We start from the raw sequence: 26360 nt of genomic DNA on the forward strand, positions 1-26360 counted from the left end.
ATAAATCTGTCAGGAGAGAGTTACGTTAACACTGTCAAAACTTGACTTCTTGATCTTACTAATGTTCTTCGGTGTTTCTCCCATATTAAATTGGAGCATATGGAATAAAGGTTCTAAATACTGTATTAACTTAGATAAATCTTAACTCAATCTGTGTTCCACATGAAAAAATTAACAGAGTGCTTGATAACCCAACAAAAAGACATTCAATTTGAAACAAATGAACTGATTATTTTGCAAAGAACTGGCTCCAATAAAATAAAAGGGGTTAATGACTTATGAGGACTATGGTTTCAATCCGCACTCTGTGTATACAAAAAGCAGGCTGCATAAGTGCATATACATTTGCCTGTTTATCTAACAGATGGGTAAGTTTGGCTAAGCTGACAGCAACTGCTAACCAACCACACTAGTCCAACAATCAGTTACCATTCCATGGGGAAACAAATACAAACCAGTAACTGGCCCAATCCCACCTCCCAGAACCAGCTGGGCCACTTACCAGGCTCTGCACGTCACTTGGCTCAATCGTCACACCAATTCCGAAAGCAACCTGGCTGGCCAGCCCTTTCCCACCTCCCTGCATAGCCAATCACTCATTGGCTGAGTGAAGAGACTTCCCGTCCCACCTCCACGCTGCACTGGTTGGCTAAGAAGGGAGGTGGGGAAGAGCCAGCTGGGCTGCTTCCACGTTTGGTGAGGTGACAATGGATCAGGATATAAACTGATCAAAAGAACAGAGAGAGCATCTGGATCAATCTAGTTGGTAGCTGGAGTCTACTACTGCCCGTCCAATCAAAGAGAGGACACAGATGAAACTTTTGAAAAACAAATTGCAGGGTTTTCAAAGAGACATGATGTAGTAGTAATGGGAGATTTCAATTATCCAGATATACATTGGGAGGCAAATTCTGCGAATTATGGCCCTTTCAAGAAATTCCTGGCTTGTGTGGCTAATAATTTTCTCCTACAAAAAGTGGAGAAAGAAACTAAAGGAGTTGCTAACCTAGACTTGATTCTGACCAACGGAGATGACTTGGTGGGGGAAGTGGCAGTAAGGGGAACTCTAGGAGACAGTGACCATGTCCTTCTGGAATTATTGATTTCAAAGGAAACGAAAGCAGAGTAGAGCCACACACATCTGCTGGATTTTAATAAAGCCAATTTTAATAACCTCAGAACAAGGATAAGTAAGGTCCCATGGCAGGAGATCCTAACAAGAAAAGGAGCCCAAGAAGGATGGGAGCTTATAAAAAAGGAAATTCTAAAGGGACAACTACAAAGACGCCCCGAGTAGACGTTGTCTAGAGGGGCGGGGTAAAAATTGAATAAATAAATAAATAAAATAAATAAACAATTCCAACAAGAAAAAAAGGGGAGGTGGAAAAAAAGGCCAGTGTGGCTTCACAAAATGCTTAGGGAGGAAATTAAAAACCAAAAATAAAGATGTACAGGAAGTGGGGAAAAGGCCAGGCTACCAAGGATGAGTACAGAAGTAGCAAGGAAGTGCAGAGAATTAGCCTAGATCACAAGCTGAATATGAGCCAGCAGTGTGATGTGGCTACTAAAAAGGCAAATGCTATTTAACTATACTATAGAAGTATAGTCTCCAGATCCTGCAAGGTGCTAGATCCCCTCTATTCAGCGCTGGTTAGACCTCACCTTGAGTATCGTGTCCAGTTCTGGGCACCACACTTCAAGAAGGATCCTAACAAATTGAAACAAGTTTAGAGCAGAGCGACAAGGATGATCAGGGGGCTGGAAACCAAGCCTTATGAAGAAAGGCTGAAAGAACTGGGCATGTTTATCCTTGAGAAAAGAAGACTGAGGGGTGATACAGTATGATAGCACTTTTCAAATATTTGAAAGGCTGTCATACAGAGGTGGGGCAAGATCCATTCTCAATTAGAGCGCAGGGCATGCATCAATCGGCTCAAGTTAAAGGAAGTCAGATTTCAGTTGAGTATCAGGAAAAACCTCCTAACTGTTAGAGCAGTATAGCAGTGGAACCAGTTACCTCGGGAGTTGGTGAATGCTCCAACACTGGAGGCATTAAAGAAAAACTTAGATAATCACCTGGTAGATATGCTTTGGTTATATTCCTGCATTGAGCAGGGGGTTGGACTTGATGGCCTTGTAGTCCCCTTCCAACTTCACTTTTCTAGGATTCTAATATTATTTACAGAATCCTCTTACTTGGTCATAAAATGGGCTACATACACAAAAGGATAGCAAACATAGGGACAGGAGTTGAGTTTCAAAGATAAGTCTACATCCATAATATCAAAGATAATCAAGAACTGAATAGCATGCAGGGCAGTCCTATACACAGAAGCAAAATGCATGAGGTTCATTTGGCCTACTCTCCAGCAAAGATGTTTAGAACTGAAGCTTTAAAATTAACAAAATGCCTGACTAGCATGCAAGGAATGAGTGAGATACATGTATACACGCAACTTCACACTGAAGATACACACAACTGCTGTATATTATATAAAGACCATGGACATGTGATATATTCAATAGAAAAGTATAAGATATACTGTACTTCATCCTAACTTTACAAGACCCCTTGCCACCTATTAGCAATAAGCTCTGTTCATCAGTTTTGCATATCATGCATGTTTTCCAGGTAACCCTTTAAAATTAGTATTATTATCCCCCCTACTGCAGATTTGGAGGGTGGAATAAAGGAATATACCTTACCCAAAGCTACCACATAAAATCATGGTGGATGTAAAGGTGACATTTGATTCGAAGTCTTTACACTCACAGTTTATGCTATTCATCACTCTACAAAAGTTCTACGAACAGATTTATTTTATTGAGTGTATTTGTATGCAGCATAACTTCACTCCTTTTAAAGGAGTGAAGTTTTTAAGCAATCTGAGAGGTGAAAATCAATCAAAATACTTTTCCTTCTCATAAAACATGAGAAAGTTCATACAAGGCTAGCTTTTTGCTGAAAAGCTACAAAAACTGACTGCACAGAGCTGTTCACCAAAAGGAATAGCCAAATAAACAGAATGAGAACTGCCTGAAAATAAATTGCTACTTTTATAGAATCTGATCCTATATCAGTACTTCCTGTTATTAATAACCCAACTGTAAGTGGGGCTCTTTATTAACAAAAGTATGTTAGAAGTGACAGTCTAAGTCTATATAAAGTTACCCAGGCATATGCCTCATTGAACACAGTGGGGCTTACTTTTGAGTAACTATGCATCCTGCAAGGAGTGACAGGTGTTGCCTATGGTGGTTGGAGGGACAGAAGGTGAAGAACAAGTGGGTGCCAGGAGTGGGCATGTCAGTATTCACACGTACCAAAAAAAAAAAATAAATAAATAAAAATAAAAATAAAAATTAAAAAATCACACAAGCGTTCACACATACACAGAAGAGAGAAACAGCCGTGATATCCATCTTTGATAGTGAGACAGTCAAGAACAGGGTAGTTTGACAAAGGAGACTCCTTCCTTAGCAGGAATTATTTCCTGGTACACATGTACAGGAGTATGTTACAGGGCACACTTCTGTCATGCAAATTGCTGTCTATACTTAATTTTTCACAAACAGATAATGTATAAGGCACAGTAAGCATAGTCACACATCTGCAACACGTTACACACATAAAAATGTACAGGAACACAGCAATTAATCATATTCCAGTTTTCGGCTAGAAAAGGCATTGGTGTTATGGGAACAGTAAATAGGAGTATAGATCATAGGTACCATTAACCTGATACGTGAAGTCACTAGCGTCACATAAACTTTTGTGGCCTGTTTTAACACCACATGAGCTATTTTAAGTAAACACATTAAAAGTATTTATTGCACTAGCCTCCTCACAAGCCGACATAAGTTTTGATATTACTCCCAATATAATTTTTTACAACTTGTGTGGTTTTTAACAGCGCATACAATACTTGTAAAGGGTGCAAAACAGCCCAAGAAGTCATAACCTTTTCCTTCTCGGAGCCGCTGCTCTCAATACTGCCCATGCCCACTTGCGAACGAGCACACTCCCAACCCTACAACTCTCATGGACGAATTCAACAAAAAACGGTAGAGTTGTCCTCTTCTTTAAATGCAGATTATCAGCCTACACAGCCATCGTCCTTCATGGCGGTACTTGTTTGGGCACGGGGGTGGTCGCATGTTTGGATCAGAGCTTTACTGAGGTGGAAAGGCGGAGGGGCTCAGGTGAGAAACAGCTGCAGAGAAATCTGCCCTCCTGTTTCCCCCCAGGAGGCCCGACCTCCTCGCAGCGCCCCTCGGCCAGGAGCTGCAAGGCGATCCGCGCCCCCAGCAAAACTTATCTAAGCTCCTTACCCACTGCCACACTCTCTGCCCAGACTCTCCTTTGCCTGTGCAGCCAAGTGACGGAGACTCGGAGCATTAAAGCCGCTGCCATGCTGGCTGGTGCTCCTGCAACTCCTTCCCCGCCTCTCCGCTGCCGACCTCCCGTCAGACGCCACCTCCTGCGCTCGCCTCCCTCCTCGCCACCGCAAAGCACGGAAAGGGGCGGGGAGCCGGGGGGGCGTGGCGGGTAGAGCAGCCAATCGGCGTGGCCAAAGGCGCTCCGGCACCAATCCGAGCCGCCACTTGCCCGTCGGTGACCTGCCACCGGTTACACCCCCCCCCCGACCCATCTGATAGGAAGCCCGAGAGAGCCTTTCTGGCTAAGCAGGCGAGGGAATCGCTCTTTTGGGGGAGTGGAACGGGCGGAAGAGGCGGTCGGGAAGCATCAGCTGCTGGGAAGCTTTCTTCGAAAAACGAGGGTGGGTAGAGGCAATCATAATAATAAGGACGGGAAGTTTGTTTAAGGACCAGACGGCTTTTCTTTTTCTTTTCTTTTTGCTTTGCTTTACAAAGCTTTTTTTTTGCTAGGTTCTCCCTTCCTGGAAAATGAGGCATTGCAGGGGAACGCTGCCACTTCCCTTTAAGGGTCAGACTGAAAAGAAAACAAGATAGTTCGGTCAGATATAAATTAAAGAACTACATTGCTGCTACTACTACTACCCTTCTCTGTCTGGCTAGGAAAAATACCCTGGATGGCCACTTAGGGGAGGGATTTACAACTGAAGCAAGATCTACCATTATTTCAAGAAGGACTGTAGCACGCTGAGGACACCATTTTCATCTGACCACTAGTTAATACTCTTAATTTGGCTCCAGCTGACTTTCTTTTTGTCAAGAGTGCCCATTGGATGTAAACATCCAACTTCTCTGAAGGGGGTTCCAAACCAAACAGGCAAGTCCTGATATATGGGAAAATCAAAGTCTTCTAAATACCCAATGTCTTGGGGCCTAGTAATATTCTTCTTCAAGATGCTATAGAAGGGTGTGAAAGACAACCCCTGAGTATAAACATAGCAAGGTATATATACTCGTTCAGTTGTGCGCAGCATTAAAGAGCCTGTACATACTTACATTGAAAGAAACAATCTTCAGAAGTTTATCCTGAGGGAGTCTCCACATCAAGTCACTGGTGACTTTAAAAGGGGAATGAATAGATAGTAATTGTATTCTGTCTGCAAGAGATTTGTGCAGCTGATGCAGAACAATCAGATTGATTCTTATATGGACACACTATGCATAGGCAAATATTTTTCTTAAAACCTCCCAAGTCCTAGAGAGAGATGGGGAGAAAACACCGATTTTCCATTTAGACCAGGGGAGCAAGGACTTCAATTTTAAAATCCATTTAGTCATTCAATCTTCTGCCTCAGAAGGATCTTGCTATCTATAGTATGTTTCCTTTCTAGAATAGAAGATCAGTTGCAGAATCCTGAGGTTCATCAATGTGGGCCCACACTCTCTGTCTGCTTATTTGGTTAGATTTTCAGTTGTTTATGTTTTAAGCGGTCTCCCCCCCCCATACGTTATTACTTATTTAAAATATTGTTAACCCACTTTTCTCTTTAAAAGGACCCAAGGTGGTTTACATAATTAAAAGACAATATTTAAATGCTAAAATCAGTAAGTACAGTATACAAATATTTTAAAAGATCGCAAATATTAAAATGGTAATTAAAATCAGTACTAAAACACATTTAAAAGTAACTGATCTTTTGACAGTTGCTCTGAATAAGATAAGATTACAGAATCACAATTGTATCTGTTCAGGTGTTATGAAACATATCTTGTGTGGTTAAGGTGATGCGTAAATTCTATGACAATAAGTGTAGCTACATTTTTAGTGGTCCATAAAGGCATTGCCTCCTGTTGCGTTTGCATCTACAATAAAGTGACCTTTGAGGCTGAATGATATATGTAGAGAGTTTTGTGATCTATATCTCTGATCCTTAAATTCACTCCTAGCATCCCCGGGATAATTGTTGTCTTTAAACAAGGTTGGTGCTTGTCTTGGTACTTAGAGATACTGTAGTTAGGTTATGTGTCAATGTTTCTTACAGCTCCTTTGTGAACTGCTGGCAATATAGCGGAATGTCAGAGTACAATTGAAGCAAGTGTAAGGTGTTCTGTCTTATTGTTTCATGTTAAATTGTGTTTTTTGAGATGCTCTGAACAAGCTTTGGGTAACTGTTTTACACACATAAGGTGAACTCTGATATCTCAAGCTGGCTATACAAGTGTGTAGCTTCCGTTCTGGGATTTCACTTTAACTTAGGATCCTAAAGTCTTAGCATATTCCCAGGTGAGATTTGGATTTTTATGCTCCCTCCCACAGATATTGGCAATGTGCAGTCTAAAAGTATTGCATGATTTGAAAGTTTGCTTGGTTTTATATTTTAGTGGACTAGTAAAAGTGTTACCCATCCTTGATTCTGAATTTTGCTTAGTGGTATATCTGTACAAATGCTTGGAAGCCAAATCTATGGAAATCAATGGGACATACAGTTATGTGGAAAAAAGAAAATACACCCTCTTTGAATTCTATGGTTTTGCATATCAGGACATGATAAACATCTGGTCCTTAGTAGGTCTCAAAATTAGGTAAATACAACTTAAGATTATGTCATTATTTATTTAACAAAAAGAAAGCCAATATGGAAAAGCCATGTGTGAAAAACTAAGTACACCTTATGATTCAATAGCTTGTAGAATCACCTTTAGCAACAATAACTTGAAGTAATTGTTTTGTGTATGACTTTATCAGTCTCTTAAATTGTTGTGGAGGAATTTTGGCCCACTCTTGTTTACAACGCTGCTTCAAGTCATTGAGGTTTATGGGCATTTGTTTATGTACAGTTAAAGTCCTGCCACAACATTTCAATTGGGTTGAGGTCTGGACTTTGACAGGGCCATTGCAACACCTTGATTCTTTTCTTTTTCAGCCATTCTGTTGTAAATTTGCTGTTGCACAACCCAATTTACACCAAGCTTTAGCTGTCGGACAGATGCCTCACATTTAAGTCTAGAATACTTTGATATACAGAGGAGTTCATGGTCAACTCAATGATTGCAAGGTGACCAGGCCTTGTGGCTGGAAAACAAGCCCAAATCATCACCCCTCCACCATTGTGCTAGCAGTTGGTATGAGGTGTTTGTGCTGATATGCTGTTTGGTTTTCACCAAATGTGATGCTGTGCATTATGTCCAAATACTTTCACTTTGGTCTCATCTGTCCAAAGGACATTGTTCCAGAAGTCTTGCGGTTTGTCCAGATGCAACTTTTCAAAAAAAACCCAAAAAACCCTATACTTGACATTTTTTAAACTGTACTGTCATGAACTTTAACATGCTAAATGAGGCCTGTAGAATCTGAGATGTACTGTAACTCTTGGGGTTTTTTTTGCAATTTCTCTGAGCATTGCATGGTCTGACCTTGGGGTGAATTTGCTTGGACAACCAGTTCTAAGAACATTGGCAACTGTCTTGAATGTTTTCCACTCGTGAATAATCTGATGGATTTTAAATTGTTTGGAAATAGCCTTATAACCCTTCCCAGATTAATGGGCAGCAATGCTTACTTCTCTACTATCATTCCTGATGTGTTTCCTCCTTAGCATTGTGCTAACACACACCTAAATGCTCCAGACCAGCAAACTGCTAAAACTTCAGCCTTTATAGAGGTGGTAACGCTTGCTGATGATCAGTTACTCAAGGGCATTTGGGTAGCAACACTTGACTGCAATTTAGCCTCTTAATTCCTATGGAAGCAGTAAGGGTGTGCTTAGTTTTTCACACATGGCTTCTCCATTTTGGCTTTATTTTTTGCAAAATAAATCATGACATGGTGTAATACAGACCTGGGCAAAGTGCGGCCCAAGGGCCACATACGGCCCATGAGCCGCTCCTGTCTGACCCGCCGGACATCAAAACCATTTATAGCTTTTTATCTAAAGTTGATCTTTAACATACTGCAAAAAACCTCTTTAGTATTTGTGAAATTTAACAAGTTTAAAACAAAAACAATCATAACATCACTGTTATGATCCGAACACAGTTCAGATTTTTCATGTGCCCCCCCATAGAAATTAATGGCCCACCCCTGGTGTAATTTGTCATGTGTTGTTGTTCATCTGAGGTTGTATTTACCTAATTTTCAGACCTTCTAAGGACCAGATGATTTTTATTATGTCCTAATAAGTAAAACAGTAGAGTTCAAAGAGGGTGCACTTTCTTTTTCACATGACTCTTTTTACAAGTACACTGGTGCCTTGCTTAACAATTGCCCCACATTACGACGAATCCGCTTTACGACGATCTTTTTGCGATCGCAATTGTGATCGCAAAATGATGGTCTAAATGGGGGAATTTCACTTAGCGATGAATTTCGCTTGGCGACGAACCTGCTTCAGGAACTGATTTTCGCTTTACGATGATCAAAAACAGCTGATCATCTGGTTTTCAGAATGGCCACCAGGTGCTTAAAATGGCTCCCTGCTGTGCTTAGGGATGTCTTCCTCGCTATACAGGCAGTGAAAATGGCCGCCGTATGGAGGATCTTTGCTGGACTGTGAGTTTTTACCCCATTGGAACGCATTGAAAGGGTTTCAGTGCATTTCAATGGGGTTTTTAATTCCGCTTTACGATGTTTTCGCTTAACAGCGATTTTCCTGGAATGGATTATCGTCGTTAAGTGAGGCACCACTGTAAGCAGACATAAATGTATGTGTTTATTGTAAAATCTTCTAGGTTTCCATTCCTCCTAAAATGGATACATTGTATACAAACAGTTCTTTCTTGCAAATACAATGAGAGGTTTCCGGACTCTTGCCAGTACAGTATGTTGTCCTGGTGGGATGATGCTGGGAATTGTAGTCCAAAGAAATTTGCTGAGTTGTAGATACATTACTATACATAAGCAGTGTACTAATAAGTGAAAAATCTTAAAAGATGATGCTGTTAAGGTGTTACACTCAATATGCCAGCAAGTTTGGAAAACTCAGCAGTGGTCAGAGGATTGGAAAAAATCAGTCTACATCCCAATCCCAAAGAAGGGCAGTGCCAAAGAATGCTCCAGCTACCGTACAATTGCAATCATTTCACACGGCAAGGTTATGCTCAAAATCCTACAAGGTAGGCTTCAGCAGTATGTGGACAGAAGTACAACCTGGATTTCAAAGGGGCAGAGGAACTAGAGACCAAATTGCTAACATATGCTGGATTATGGAGAAAGCCAGCGAGTTCCAGGAAAAAACATCTGTTTCATTGACTATGCAAAAGCCTTTGACTGTGTGGACCACAACAAACTATGGCAAGTTCTTAAAGATATGGGAGTGCCTAACCACCTTACCTATCTCCTGAGAAATCTATATGTGGGACAGGAAGCTACAGTTAGAACTGGCTATGGAACAACTGATTGGTTCAAAATTGTAAAATGCGTATGACGAGGCTGTATATTGTCTCCCTGCTTATTTAACTTACATGCAGAATACATCATGCGAAAGGCCAGACTGGAGGAATCCCAAACCGGAATTAAGATTGCCAGAAGAAATATCAGCAACCTCAGATATGCAGATGATGCCGCTCATGGCAGAAAGTGATGAGGAATTAAAGAACCTCATAATGAGGGTGAAAGAGGAGACTGCAAAAAATGGTCTGAAGCTCAACATCAAAAAAAAAAAAAAAACTAAGATCGTGGCCACTGGTCATATCACCTCCTGGCAAATAGAAGGGGAACATATGGAGGCAGTGACAGATTTTATTTTCTTGGGCTCCATGATCACTGCAGATGGTGACAGCAGCCACGAAATTAAAAGACACCTGCTTCTTGGGAGGAAAGTGATGACAAACCTAGACAGTGTCTTAAAAATAAGAGACATCACTTTGCCGACAAAGGTCCGCATAGTCAAAGCTATGGTTTTTCCATTAGCGATGTATGGAAGTGAGAGCTGGACCATAAAGAAGGCTGACCTCCGAAGAATTGATGCTTATGAATTGTGGTGCTCAAGAAGACTCTTGAGTGTAACCTGGACTGCAAGGAGAACAATCCTATCCATTTTGAAAGAAATCAACCCTGAGTTCTCACTGGAGGGACAGATCCTGAAGCTGAGGCTCCAATACTTTGGCCATCTCATGAGAAGAGAAGACTCCTTGGAAAAGACCCTGACGTTAGGAAAATGTGAGGGCAAGAGGAGAAGGGGACGACAGAGGACGAGATGTTTAAACAGTGTCATTGAAGCTACCAACATGAATTTGACCAAACTCTGGGAGGCAGTGGAAGATAGGAGGGTCTGGTGTGCTCTGGTCCATGGGGTCACGAAGAGTTGGACATGACTCAACAACAACAACAACAACAACAACAACAACAACAACAACAACAACAACAACAACAACAAGTGAGCCCGTTGACAGACTTCCTCAAACTGGTACTCTCCAGTTGTACACTGCTGTAGAGTTTCTGTCATTGTCAGCAAAGCTGTAAGCCTTCCCAAACTTAATGCCATCCAACTGTGCTTGAACTAGAACTTCTAGCATGTCTTTACTAGAACACTGGCTGTGATGTGAGCTAGAGTCATACATTCAGGTTCAATGTGGCTTACTTTCAGATTAAGTGGGACTTGGAAAGAATCCCACTGAATTTTGTAGTACTTCTTACTAAATACAGTGGGGTCTCTACTTAAGAACGTCTCTACTTAAGAACAATCCAACTTAAGAACAGCTCTGTTTGCTAAATTTTGCTTCTACTTGAGAACAGAAATCCAAGATAAGAACAGGAAAAAAAAACCTTTCCTGCTCTTTTTTTAACCTTAGGTCATCTTAGGTTAAAAAAAAATTTCTCCCCCTAGTGGTAGAGTACGTATTAACCAGCTTTGCATTAGTTCCTATGGGAACTAATGCTTCAATGTGCGAACGCACCTCTACATAACAAAAAAACAGCCAGAACGGATTAATTCATTTTCAGTCCATTCCTATGGGAAATTTTGCTTCAACTTAAGAACGTTTCAACTTAAGAACACCATTCCAAAATGGATTAAGTTCTTAAGTAGAGGTTCCACTATAGTTTCTATGGACGGAAAAGAGCAGATACGGATTAAATGGTTTTCAATGCATTCCTATGGGAAATGCAGATTCAACATAAGAACTTTTCAACTTGAGAACCACCTTCCAATACGGATTAAGTTCTTAAGTAGAGACCCCACTGTATTGATAAGAGTTGTGTTGTTCGATGTGGCTTAGATTACTGCTACTGCTGACATTTCTTTAAATGGACAAAGGTACGGATATTTCCCACTTGGAAACTTTGTAGAATATGCCTATTTTATTTATTTATGAGAACTTGAAAAAGTTCCTTTTTGAACTGCAGTTCCCAGAATTCCCCTGGTGCCATGCCTAGAGCATTGCCAGGATTTCTGGAAGATGTCACTCAAGAAAATAAGTTCCCAGACTTTGACGTATTGATTCAATTTATATATTGCCAAACAATTAAACAATCTCAAGCTGGTTTACAATAATGCAGGATAAGATTAGTTTATAGTGGAGGGGATAGGAAGCATGTGACCTTTCTGGTGTTGTTGGACCGTAACTTCCATCAACCCTTTCCATTAGCTGTGCTGGAAAAGACTGAAGGAAGTTTGGGGTTCTACAACAACCAAAAGCACATTCTGCATCCTTGTTGCAGTAGATACTCACAGGTGATCCCAGTATTGCAGGGCTGGTCCTATATCTGCTATCTAGGTAGCAAGTTGCATCTTGGCCTCCATCCCACATAAAATAATAATAACTTAAACATATTCATAATTGTATATTTTAAATGTATGCATTAAATGTATATCCCACCTTTCCACCAAAAAAGTGCTTGAGGTGATTAACAATAATCAAACTGAAAATTAAATCTCAATAAAAACATTCTAATCAATTTAAAACTTGATTAAAAATAAATCAATAGCACTCAGTCAGCCAACATCCACTACCATTGGTAGAGCAGCTTAAAGGCTAAAAATATCTATGCCTGTTTGGGGAAGGATGAAAAATAAAGAATCAGCCACCTTGAAAGGGAGTTCCAGAGCCTGGGAGTAGCCACCAAGAAGGCCCTCCATAGACCCAATCTTGAACTTAAAACAAACTGGACATGAAATTCTATTTCAAAATACTGAAATACTGGACAACGCCAGCAATCATTACATCAGACTGTACAGGGAAGCCAATGAAATCCACAAGCACCAGCAGAACTTCAACAAAAAAGAAAGTGTGAAGCTCAACAAAACTTGGCTCCCAGCTCTCATAAATACAGCGTGCAAAAGGTCAATGAACTCTACCCAGCCACAACGACAGGGGATCACTACACACAAAAGACCAGCTAACGACACCCATCAACCACAGTGACAGATAATCTCTTCTCCTTAGCACAACAATAAACCCCAAAACAAGACACACTAATCACCCATCTACAGGAACAAAAGCCTATCTCAGAGCCATAAATACTGCACTCCCGAGCCAACTACACCAGAGCACAGAGTGCTGTCCTCTGAAGATGCCGGCCACAGAGACTGGCGAAACGTTAGGAAGAACAACTTTCAGAACACGGCCAAAGAGCCCGAAAAACCCACAACAACCATTGAACTTAAGTCTTCAGAGTGAATGTAATTCCAGCCAACACAGAGTGAATCCCTGTTCATTGATCTGTCTTTTGCCTAACAAGGAGCAGCCGTATCTTGTCTTGACTAAGGTTCCATTTGCTCATCTGCATCGACTGGATCAGATATGTTTCACTGATTTAGATAGAGCTGTGGGTTGTCAACAATGTGGCATAACCTAACCCATAAATTGTAGACAATCTTTGTTTACAGTTTAATGTACAGTATATGTTAAATATCATTTTCAGAACTTAACAATGGAAACACTAGAAATAAATGTTTAGCTTTGTATTTATAGCATCTGAACTTCCTTTTCACCTGTTGTTCCTTCTGGATCACGTGTTTAAAATTAGGATATCTCCACACAGAGAGTGAAATTATTTGCAAATCCAGTTTTCATTACAATTTATTTCAAATTCGCATGATAATTGGTTTCAGCAGTTACATGTAATAAGATGATGTGTGAAAAATTAGCACAAAACGTAGTATACTGTATCTTGGGAATTAATGTATTGTAATTTTTTTAAGTAAGCTGTAATGAAAGCTTACTACTGTGTGCTTACTACTGTGTTAAACTACAGAAGGTCAACTCTATTGATAGAGTTGCCCTTAATAATAAGGTCTCTTAACCGGATTGTTGTATATTTTCAGAAATGGTAGGATATTTAATATGTAAACAGACATTAACTGCTTGTTAACTGAGTAGCTTATTTCTACACACTGTAACATTTTTGTCTCCCCTATATTAAATATATAGGTGCCTATAACATTTAAAATACCTTTCAATATGAAAGCAAAGGCTAAAAATGCCTATAAAAAGATTTCAAAATACTCATAAGCACTAAGTAGGCTTTCTAGAAATGCATAATTATGCTGAAAACTGTGTCACAAAAATGAACTGTTAACAAGCATTACTTTCACAGGAGTAGGATGACTGCCAGCCTTTAATTGGCTTGAAAGCTATTCTTCCATCAATGCAGCATTGTGTTTTAGAGCCAATAATACTGTACTGGCTTTATGGCTTTGGTGTTCAACAATTTAGAGTTGTTTGGAGGGGAATCTTGGTAAATATGATATGGAACAAATTTTCTCAACAGCTTTTCCTCAACATATTTATTTTAACAGTTACCTTCAGTCTGCAAAGATGAAGTTCATATAAAGAGTCAATCTTTGCTAGATTAGATATTTTCTTTAGTAAGTATCTAATAGCATACTGTTCAATTAACTTACAGAAATAATGGTTTATTATGTTTAACACATTCAAAAAGGATAAATCAAGCTTCTTAGGCTGCCGTTCTATACATCCTTTCTTGGGAGAAAGTTCCCGTAAGTCCAGTGGAACTTATTTCTGAGTATGTCTGACAGTCCAGCTAGCCACAGTAAGTGGGTCAGAAGAGAGGGATGAAACAACACCTGGAAAAATGCACGACTTTGGATGAGAAGCACTCTTTTGCCAAGCAGCCATATCCTATTCTCCTGCTTTCACAATGTAGGCGGGACAGTTATCAAGGCAGGCGGTAATTTTCCAATCATCCCCTTAAGTCAATAGCCCTTGTGCCAGTTCTGAGTCTAGTGTAAGCTTGTGCCGCCTGTGATGATGACATGGCTCCAGTTTACAAGATTTATGAGATGTACACACTTTGTTTGAATGGTAATATTGTTTAAAAGTGTTTTAAAAATATGTTACATTGTTTTAAAGTATTTGAATTGCTTTAGATTCTTTTAAGAAGACTCGGTTGATTGTATCCAGCTTTGAAATTAGTTGACATAAGATGGGTTTAGAAATATTTAAATAAGTAAATAAGTGGAGCAAAAGTTTATTGTCCATAGCTCCTCCAGCATCCTACTTGTCCCAACAAACTGTTTCACTGTTATATCTATCATAACGTTGGTGCTGGATCTTGCATTTTGCCAGACTAAAAGTGTTTCCACCAACCTCTACATACACTGATTAGACGAAACTTTGGTATGGGAGTGTGCTCTTACAGTCTAATCCAAATGCTATTTCCAAGTAGAGTAGTTAAATTGAATGAGGGGGTCCTTGTTTATTTGTTAACTTTAAAAATTTACTTTATATCTTGACTTTCTTCCAATAAAGGAATGCAGGTACTGTTGTGTGGCTTTGAGCATGTTCCACAGTTCCAAAACATCTCTAGAAGGAGGGAGTGTTGTGCTACTTCTTGGTACTTTATACCTGGAAAACCATGGAATGGCTGCCATAAATCAAAGTTGACTTGATAGCACATAATTATATCAAATCATATTCATTAATTAAAATATTGATAATCTCACCTTGTTTATTAAAATGCATTAAGAGTGGCAAGCAATACTAACAGACAGATTAATTAATTTACTTATTTGATTTGTATACCAGCCATCTGGCTCTCAAGACTACAGAAAAATTATCAACAGAAAAATAAGAACAATAATCAACAGAGACACATACAATACAAAAACATCAAACTGTAAATATGAAAACACAAAGAAATAATAAAAGGTATAGTATTTATAATTTCTGGATGTAGTGGAAAGAGTGGAGTAGAACTCTGGAGAACAAGGTTTGAATCCCTTCTTGGTCTCAAAAACTCACTGGGGGAGTAGAACCGGTAAAACTACTCCTCAAATATCTCACTTACCTTGAAACTCTTGTTAGGATCGCTGTAAGTTGATGCTGACTTGACAGCACAGAACAGCATTTCTAATTTCTACCAATTTTTGCAAAATAAAGAGTATGAAAAAGAGTAGCACTAGCAGTAGAACCCATCAGTGACAAAAGACTTCAATAAACCATTTCACAGTCTTCAGAAGCCTCCTGAAAAACTATGGCCAGAATTCTGTTTGCTTAAGTAATAATGGAAGAGTGATTGGGTAAAATGTTCCCTCTTTCCTGCAGGCTCACATTCACACATCTGATCTCAGACAGGCTACAAAATTGGGTATGTGACTGGTTTCATGGCAGCTCACATGGAGGGGTGACAGAATAACTGCCCTTATGTGCATGGTTTTACCTTTTACTACAATTTGGCCTCTATTCTCTATGACAAAAAGTAGCAAAATAGCTTATTGGAACTCTTTTGGGAATGTAATCAACAGGAACCTAAAGTAAGCAAACTGTGCCACTTATATACCACCCCCTAGTGCTAAAAGCACTCTCTAAACAGTTTACAATTTAATTATACAAGCTACACATTGCCTCCCCACAGTGAGTTGGGTACTCATTTACCAATCTCAGAAGGATGGAAGGCTGAGTGAACCTCAAACTGGCTACCTGGGATTGAACCCCAGGTCGTGAGCACAGTTTTTGCTGCAGTACTGCAGTTTAACCACTGTGCCATGAAGTTCACTGTGACTAAGGCATCAAACATCAGATTGGAGGGAGACTAAGTGGCCTTTAAGGCAGGACTGAGCCAAACATGGAAAGCTAATCTTTAAAAGTAATTTTTGCATTATTGGTTATGGTGTTTCAGAAGTAACCCTTTGTTATTACTTGCTACCATGCTGAAAAAAAGTAACTCCTCTTTCTTAGCATAGTAAAGTACATTACAGTAAGCACAAGAATAAATGGGGATTTAGTGAGAAAAATCTCCGACAAATTGGCATGCTCTAACTGGAATTTACTTTCGCATAGTAAGTCACAGTTAGAGTAAGCCCTTTTAAATCAATGGAATTTATGGAGATTCATTAAATCTTTCCTCATTCAATCTGCCTACTCTAACTACAATTTACTGTGCTAAACAACAGATTACAGTTAATCTCTCCAAGGTCTGGAGCTCAGGAATTTATGCCCTTTCATATGTTGAGTCTCCCCTCCTCAGCCAGTGACCGCTTGGCCAATGGCAAATGATAATGGGGATTGTGGTTCTCAAAGGCTTTCATAGCCAGGATCCGATGATTGTTGTGGGTTTTTTGGGCTGTTTGGCCATATTCTGGAGGTTTTTCTTCCTAAAGTTTCACTGTTGCTGGCATCTTCAGAGGACAGGAGCTAGAATTCTGCCTGTGTTCTGGTGTAGTGTGTGGGACACCACAACACAGACAGAATTCTAGCTCCTGTCCTCTGAAGATGCCGGCCAAAGAGACTGGCAAAACGTTAGGAAGAAAAACCTCCAGAACATGGTCAAACAGCCTGAAAAACCCACAACAACCATCGGAGTTATGGTTCATCAACATTTGGAGAGTGAAAAGTTTCCTATCCCTGCTTTAAGAGATTTTCCTGCTAATTCCACAATATTTAGGGCTTTCAAGATTATGTCTCATATATGGAAGAGAACATACATAAAAACCATTTTGTTCTAATAATTGCAATATTTTAAACTCTAGAATCTGCATGGATGTTAATCTCAGTGAGTGGGAAGTGTATCACAGAAGAGTGAATTACGTTTAGGCTTGGAGCGATGCCTGAGTTTACTTAGTCACCAATGCTATGTATATATTCTGCTGTAAGCATTCCCACATAGCCTTGCTTAACTGCATTCCTGTGACAAGAATTAAGGTAAGCATAATACTTCCATTCACAGCCGTTTCAAAACACACTGAAAAATACCAGAATAAATGTTTTTTTAAACCTTCTATGTGACTGATTCCACTGATATGTCTGTGATAGTGGTGTTATGTGTATAAATTGATCGAGCATTGAATTAAGTCCCACAGTAGTTTACTTCCAAGCAAAAGTACATAAGATTACAACTTACAGAAAGCTTTCAAAATGCAAATGATTGCTCTTTGGTGAAAGATAATGCAAATACATTCAATATGCTAAGATCACTATATCAAACATATTTGAGTTTGCTCATACTGTATACAGTATCTTATACTGTATAATACTAATATGAAAAATAATAATGATTCTAAGTAGGGGTTTGGTAGTGGAAAGCTTATAGCCAAATTGAGTGTCATGTAAGTCCCCAGAAGTATTGTTTTAAGAAATAATACCTTTAGCAGCGAAGAAATATGTGACTATGAGTATTCTTGTATTAGAAGCCCACTGATCTAAATTTTGTAATGCATTTTATCTTATCTATAGCAGAATAAAATGAAGTGATTTAAGGCAGGTGATAAGGGCTAAAAGCACTCCTTTGACTATATTTTAGATAAAAGATCTCACAACTATATTGCATGTATAGGATGCAATGTATTTTTATGTGCATGATAAAGTGCAGGAATTGAAAAAAAGTATTTCAGTAAATAAAAAAAAGAAACACGCCCCCAAGACATGGGTCTCCAGTGCATGTATATTAATTATACACTAGAGAGCAGAATCATAATGAGTTTAAGCACTTCATTTTCAATTTGCATTTGTTTTAAAAAATTCCATGACTTTAACAATACAGTTATCCAACTGTGAAATAACAACCCTTCAGATGTGCTCATGGGCAGAAAATGTGGTTCCTTATGCCCACTGTATAATACAAAGCTGCCAAGTTTCACACCTCCAGAATTTCTCTTCCCACACATACACAATTAACATGTCTGCTCTCACCTATGTTCTTATGAGAAAAGTCACACATTTCATCAGTCTCACTTATGCTGATTTAAATAACCTGGCAACCTTTGAATAGATTTAGTTCATCAATTCCAATTAAGAGTTGGCAGAGAATTCCAAAGTGCACGTAGGATTTTCTCCTATGCAGGCAATACTAGTAATAAGATATTTTAAATATATTCCAAAGAGATCCCTTCCATAAGTATGTGCATCTTGTTTAGTTTTAGTATCCAGGAATCAAACACTGTAAAATTAAGTCTAAGAGCAATTTTGTCAAATCTAAGAGCCATCACACTCACATACATGCATATATGTGTGCATTTTTCACATTTCAAATTAGTCTAGGCTTTCATGGAGGATTGGTGTAGAAGTCAGACTATGGCCAAAATTCTGTTGCATAATGTAAATTGCACTAGAGTAGGCCCATTGAATCAATGGGGATTTAGTGAGTCAACTCTTCATAAGTGCCATTAATCTAAATGTGCCTACTCTAACTGTGACTTACTACGCTAAACTAAATTGCAATTAGGATAGGTCCATTTGAATCAAAGGAACTTATGGAGGAATGGACTCACCAAATCCCCATTGAATAGTGGGTCTCCTCTAGTGCAATTTACTTTGTAAAGTAATACGATTTTGGCCGAAATATATGTGATGAACTAGTTATCTGTGACATTCTGCGCTGGCACCATCACATCACCCTTACACTTTATATTTTCAAAATAAACATGTTGTCACTAAATGAATAGTCTTCTGCTTCATAGCATACAGAGGTACTGTACATAATACTATTACCCAATATAGCTAATGATTGTAAAACAAAGGCTAAAATCCAACAGTAAGTTATAACTAGAGTAGGCGCACTGATCAGTGAGAATTTGGAGAGGTATATTCTAGTTAAAATTTACTACTAGATTTCAACCAGTGTCAACTTTGAAAGAAAAAACCCTGGGAAGTTATGAGCTTTTTCAATTAATTATACTATATATGACCCATCAGTACTCTACACAAATTATTCTATTTACCCTTGTAAATTCCAGAAAAGATATATAAAGGATGAATATAAAAATGTGCATCTCCTCAGGAGTACAGTGGGGTCTCTACTTAAGAACGTCCCTATTTAAGAACAATTCCACTTAAGAACAGCTCCATTTGCTAAATTTTGCTTCTACTTGAGAACAAAAATCCAGATAAGAACAGGAAAACAAACTTTCCTGCTCTTTTTTTAACCTTAGGTCATCTTAGGTTAAAAAAAGTTCTCCCCCTAGTGGTAGAGTACGTATTAACCAGCTTTGCATTAGTTCCTATGGGAACTAATGCTTCAATGTACGAACGCACCTCTACATAAAAAAAACAGCCAGAACGGATTAATTGGTTTTCAGTCCATTGCTTCAAAATTAGCTTCGTCAGAAGTGCTTTTAACACTGTTCCCTGACCTAAGGGAAAAAAAAGAAAAAAATCCCCCTCTAGTGGTAGAAGGCGGAATAGCAGCTTCCCATTAGTTTCTATGGATGGAAAAGAGCAGATACGGATTAAATGGTTTTCAATGCATTCCTATGGGAAATGCAGATTCTACATAAGAACTTTTCCACTTGAGAGCCACCTTCCAATACGGATTAAGTTCTTAAGTAGAGACCCCACTGTAATTATGTTAGTCTGTTGTGTCAAAAAGAACTTTTTTCTGGCATCTATATGGGTGGATAGAATTATCTATGTAAGAATATAGATGGATAACTTTGTGTTCAGCACAGCAGCATAGTTGATAATGAACGGCCATGTAGAGCAGGGGTGAGGAAGTTCTGGCCCTCCAGCTGTTTTGGATGAAACCATCTGCAGTCTTTTTACCATTGGCCATGCTGGCTGGAGCTTTTGGGAAGTTAGAGCCAAAACAGCTGGAGTCTGAAGATACCACATGTGATCTCCTGTAAGTTCCAAAGCAATAGAGACTACTACTGGTGTGCTAGTATACCATGTCAGATAGCTGCTCATCACTTGCACTACATAAAGGAGATGCCTGGAAATAATTCAGATTACTTAACCAAGAGCTCCCTTTTCCAAATTAAAAATACAAAATAGATAGACATTAGGAATTTTTGGTAGCCTCTGGTGGTAAGCAGTTAGTTTCTTCTCCACATGTAGTGTGGATCAATCCTGCTCACAGTGGTCATAGACAACAGCTAAATGTAAGCTGGGGCTTCTGTTTCATATGGTGACAGATTTTAGCACAAACATGTGTCCTTTAAAGCAGTGGTCCCCAATCTAGGCCTCCAGATGTTCTTTGACTACAACTCCCAGAAGCCTTCGTCACCACTTCCGCTGGCCAGGATTTCTGGGAGCTGAAGTCCAAGAACATCTGGAGGCCCAAGGTTGGGGATCACTGCTTTAGAGAAGTGAACTATGCAAATACTGTACAGCTTCCTTTAGTGCCTGCACTAAATAAGGTAACAGCTGTAGGATATCTCAAGTGATTTAGCCAACAGTACTATATACTTGGTTCCTGCTCTCCACCACTGAGGAATCAATCTGGAGGATTGTGCCACAAGATGCAAGCATTCATTGGGGACATTTGTTCATAGTAGCTTAGGAACCCAATAACAAGGAAGTAGTAAAGAGTGATGGAATTACCCCTGAAAAAATGTATGTGAACTGCAAATATAGACAAGATTAGTTTGCCATTTCGTGTACGGAAAAGTTAGCGCTTCCCAAACATTGGCACTGCACATTCACTTTTCAATACAAATTTCAATGTCTTTTGAATGTTTTTAAAAGATGATGAATAGTCAAAATAGCATTAGATACCACCCTGTTTTTCCTTTTAGTATTCTTAACAGCATATGCAGCTTCTTTTTTTCTCCCAAGTTTTCAAAAAAAAAAAAATCTACATAACACTTGTCAGTCTATGAATGTATTCTTGAATTATCATTTGGGACTGGTTTATAACCTATTGTCAATGTATGTTTGGGCCAGTAGTGGTGTTAAGAGAAATGTTGTAACTCTTTGATAACAGTCTTTTAAAAATATAGATATGTTTTGAATGCTAAAATGCTTCTCAGTTTGAGTTCCGATAGCTTTCCAACATGTTTAGGATACCAGCACCTCTTGACCTGTCATTTTAACATCCCAGGAGGCAGTGTTAGTGAAATGTGATTACTCCTACTTAACTGATTATTTACCTGTCACTAAAGGATTCCTATTTCTGTGCCACCATTCAGAACTCCAACTCATTACTTCAAAGATGTTATACCAAAAGGTGCTCTTTCCTAAATGAGAACTGATAGTCTTGGTCCAAATGTTGAACTACCACTAGTCAGCTGTGGTCTTATTGGCCTAATGAGCATTGGCAGTGGAGAAATATCAAAGGAGCTGGTACATTCCTCCAGACTTGTAAAAAACAGATTACAAATAGTCAAAATAGCATCAGATACCTCTCATCATTTTCCACCATTGTCTGCATTAGCTAGATCAGATGAGAGTGGTAGTCCAAACAAGTCCTATCTTGGACTCATTGTGACCAAAGCCAAAAGTACAAATTAAAGACTAAAGAAACTTCTGTCCCAGTCTAAACCTCCATTTATATTTCCCACATTAGATGGAAAAAGCAAAGGTGCTGGATCTAAAGCTAAACTCAGGGCCACTAGGGAAAAAAAGGGGGAGGATGTTGAGTGATCCTGCTGTCCAAAACATCACACCAAACCTTAGTACATTACCAGAATACAATCCACAATCATGTCCCTTGTACTTTTGAAGAGTGAAACAACTGATTACACAGGGAAAACACTGCTGGAATTGTTCCAGCTTGAAAAAGTGGAAGACCCCAACAATAGTGGGAAAAACCCACTACTTCAGAAGCACAAAGGTCACTCATCAGATACTTATCAACAGCTACACAAATGTCTAGTTTTCCAGCTTTCGGCTGAAACACATTCAAACCCAGAGTACAATCACATTTCTTCTAGTTCTTCAGACAGCCTCGCATCTTTAAAAAAAATTATACCAAGCATTCCTTAAACTAGGATACCTACACAACGAAGTGAAAAAATGCTCAACATAGATTCCTAATAATGCAGGCTGCAGTGTAATACATTACAGCTTTCATACTGAACACACTAAGTAAGGTGGTGGTGGGGAAGCACCTGAGCACGATTATTGGTGCAGGCCGAAACAAAGCAGGGGTGGACCCTCTAAATGTCGATCACCCCTCTTATCATCCCTCATAATTGGCTATACTGGAACTCATTGTGCAGTATCTGGAGACCTAAATTTTGCCTATTTTTCCTCTGAATAGAAACTGCTGCGTTCCACTTTCAAGAGCGTTGCCAAGAGCAGTTTTTGGGATACCCAGACGTGATTGTTGTAGGTGGGTTTTTTTCCTTGTGTTAGGGCTTTTTTTTTGTCACCACACCCCTTTTATTTTTATTTTAGCATCCAGAGTGAGGAAGAGTTTAGGCTGACGCTTGATTGATCCTAACATGACATCGGGAAGCACGATTCCCACACAGATAGCAATCGCCTCACTGTAATTAACACACATCGTCCTTCCTGGTAAAAGGAATAAAGGAGGCGAATAAAAGGGAAAGGCAAGGGAGGCGCAGACGCCACCTTAGAGCCAAGGAGGAGACAAGATAAGACGCAGCGGAGCGCCTTAATCCGCCAGCGTCACGCGCCGAGAAGGAAGGTCTGCGCGCAGGGGCCGGAAGTGACGCACGGGACGGGGCTCTGAGGTGGTAATGGCGGCTGTGGCTTCGGGTGGAATCGCTTAGCGTCTTATGAGGTAAGAGGCCCAGTTGGGGTGCAGCTGTTTCCCGACCGTGTTAGGTATCGCAAGCTTAGCTACCGCGACTGTTTCTCTCTCGTTGCTTTCTTAATGTTGACACGGGCCGTTTCTGTGGTAATTATAATATGAACCCGCCGGTACACCCTCGTCCGACCGACAGGTCCGTTTTGCTGTCGAGCTGGAGGGAGGTGAGGGGGAGATAACGCCTGGGGGAGTGTGAGGGAGCCCAAGTACGAGGGACTGCCCTCGGGGAGGGAGATTAGAAGCGAGGGCTCTGGCCTCCGTTGGGGGAGGCGAGTCAGACTAGAAGACTGCGGGTGATTACCGTGTTGACTGGCGGTCGTGGGAATGGGTGAATTCTCCTGCAAAGAGGCCCAAGGTTATGCTGGGCTGGGAAAGGGGAGGGAGAAAAAGGCCAGAAGTAACCTTGGGGGTGCTCGAAACATATCGATATATATATATTTTTCCTATGCTGACTCTGATACAGTATATGTCGGGCGTTATGTAAGATATGAGAGGATTATGATAAAGAGTGTCGGCTTGGCGAGATTAGGCAAGTGAGACGTGGAGGAAAGTGTGTTGCGTATAGGGAGGATATTAATATAGGCGACAGAGCGAGCGATCTACGTACGCCCCAAAGGACTGTCGTGCCAGAAGTGTTTGTTGTGCCTCGACTGCTTGTTTGTAAAGCTTTTTCTTTCTCTCCCTGTTGCTAAGGCGGTTCAGAAGGAAAACAGGGAGGTTAAACTCACAACAGTGTGTGAAGATTTCTCCTCTCCTAATATGTTGGCCTTTTTTGTAGCAGGGAAATAAGCCACCGCAATCAGTGTTTCTGAGCAGTGTTCTTTTGGCTAGGGTTCAGTTTCTCCCTTCAGTTCCACTAATTATGGGGTGTGCAGACACACAGCCATTTCAGTTCCAAATAGCTTTCGCTTCAAAGTATTTTGGCAAACATCTACTTGCAAATGCCGGAAGGATTTTTATACTTAAAAGCGGAATGTTTGATGTTATTCTTTGCTAACTAGTACTGTAATAGTAGTTTGGTTTTTAGAGCATTCTTCTGGACAGTAATCTTTCCTCATTATAGTGGGTTTGATTTGTGCAAATTGCACAGAAGGAAGGGAACGTTGTGCCTTTCTGCTTATACTACTATTGCAGGGCACTTTTTTTTCCAAACACTTTAAATATTTTTATTTGCAGCTTTTCAATATTACAATTATTCATTTAAAAATTATAACTTATGTTTAATCATACTTGTTTTCAATTGTATTTTATTATGGTATCTGTTTGGTCCATTTTAGTATTTGTATACTGTACTCACTGTTAGCTTTAAATACTGTCTTTTAATGATGTAAGCCACCTTGAGTTATTTTTAAAGAGAAAGATGACGTAAAAACATCTTGAATAAATAAATATTTGTTGACATTTATTTATTTATTGAAAATATTTAAATAAATAAATAAATAGAAATAAGTAGTTCCAGTTACAAATTTCAGTTACAAATTCTGTTGTCTATGTATTTTCCTGGGATTAAAGAGCAGCTTCAAAACGAGAATATAAACTTTTTTAAAAATGCTATTTTCTGCGGGAATCTTCATTGTGAGTTGCTATTTGCAATGGAAACAAAAAGGGTAAATTTATTTCTTGGTATAAATTATATATGAACTAGATTGTACTGTTCGTGTTGCTGCATCAAAAAGAGTATTGATTACAAGACATTGTAATTCTTTATAGGAATAAATTCAAGGTGCAGTCCTCTGAGTGTTTTACTTGAGAATAAGTCCCACTGGCTTACCTTTGAGTAGACATGCATCAGGGTTTTTTATGCAAGAATGTGTTAAAACATTAAGACAAATTCACACAGCTGTAAAGAGAATTTTGTTGGTGTAATATGATACAATTAGCACACAGGTACAGTATCTTGAAAGAGTAATAAAGGTACATCAATTTTTAATTTAATTTTAGACAAAGAAAAGATTCTGCGAAGTGGCTATCCAGTCAGCCATTTTGTACCTTAAGCCTCACTGAACTCAGTGGAACTTATTTCTGATTATGTTTTAAGATTATATTGCAGGGATTTTAAACAAATGTCTTTTTTTAGGACCAATTGACATGTTATATAGTTCTTCTGTTTGCAAGATTGCGCAGTACACCAAATCTTCCTTAGGCTTGCAAAAATTCTTTAAGAAACACAAATGTATATTAATTACTGGAAGTGGAATGATGAGCTTTTGCCTGCAGAGTGATCCATGATTAATATAATGGATCACATTCTTGCAGATCAGCTTAGAACACTGCTGTGGATAAGGATCTTCTGTTACATAGATTTATCATGCAGTTATAAAACAGTGCCAGCATTTTAAAGTGTGGAAAGTTGTGAATAAAGTCTTTCAATAGTATTATCAAAGTACACTTACCTTTACCATATATTTTATTCAGAGATGGTGCTAATGTGAAAAACAAAATTGGAAAGAATCCTGCCTGGCCAGCTTTTTGTTCCATAAGCTGGAAGCTACATATTTACGTAGTTCTATTGTCATTTGACACATATTCACACAGGTGTAAAAAGAATTCTGTTGGGGGGGGCTGAAGTGATATGAATGAATATGCTAAGATGTGACTTGTTCAAAAGCTCAAGGAAAACAAATTAATTACAGAGATAAGTGGTGATTCAGCAGCCAGGAGAAACCCAGCCCAGTTTGAAACTGTCAGTTAGGTTGAGGCCCAACACATTTATTATGGCATATGTTTTTGAAGATAAAGTTCATTTCATCAGGTGTATGACATATACTCAGTTGACAGGTATAAATATGTGATGGTAAGAGGTAAGAATAGATGTTGGTAAAATGGGGAAGTATAATTTGTAGCCATTCACATTTTTTAATTTGGTGCAAAATAAGCACTATCTGTTTGATTCAGAAGGTACTTTGGAAACTTCCCCTGAAAAATGAAGTTCAGATGAGTCTCAGACACATTCCCCAGTGAAGACAGGTATAAATAATTAGCATTTTTGCTCTCTTATATTCTCCTAGCTCTGTTTTCACCGAGTTAAAGGGCAGTATTCTACCAAAATTGGTATATATAAATAATTGTCCACTGATTAGTTTAACAATAAGAT

The 26360-nt window shown here is 39.2% G+C and overlaps 2 protein-coding genes across 9 annotated transcripts in view; one reads left to right on the top strand and one right to left on the bottom strand.

Moving 5' to 3' along the window:
* The window catches only part of HIBADH (3-hydroxyisobutyrate dehydrogenase), a 110455-nt gene extending 105944 nt beyond the window's left edge, over window positions 1–4511 (bottom strand). The window contains exon 1 of one of the 2 annotated variants that reach the window (XM_020780573.3): window positions 4333–4511. In XM_020780573.3, coding sequence (XP_020636232.3) covers window positions 4333–4414 — 82 coding nt within the window. In that variant the 5' untranslated portion in view covers window positions 4415–4511. The remainder of the gene's footprint in view (window positions 1–4332) is intronic. The other variant, XM_073003327.2, reaches the window with a different exon arrangement.
* Window positions 4512–4638: 127 nt separating this feature from the next.
* The window catches only part of TAX1BP1 (Tax1 binding protein 1), a 64916-nt gene continuing 43194 nt past the window's right edge, over window positions 4639–26360 (top strand). For 2 of the 7 annotated variants that reach the window (XM_020780560.3, XM_078377237.1), the window contains exon 1: window positions 23100–23239. In XM_020780560.3, coding sequence (XP_020636219.2) covers window positions 23235–23239 — 5 coding nt within the window. In that variant the 5' untranslated portion in view covers window positions 23100–23234. The other 5 variants (XM_078377233.1, XM_078377236.1, XM_073003328.2 and 2 more) reach the window with 4 other exon arrangements.

This window comes from Pogona vitticeps, chromosome 6 (assembly GCF_051106095.1).
Source record: "Pogona vitticeps strain Pit_001003342236 chromosome 6, PviZW2.1, whole genome shotgun sequence".
Lineage (NCBI taxonomy): Eukaryota > Metazoa > Chordata > Lepidosauria > Squamata > Agamidae > Pogona > Pogona vitticeps.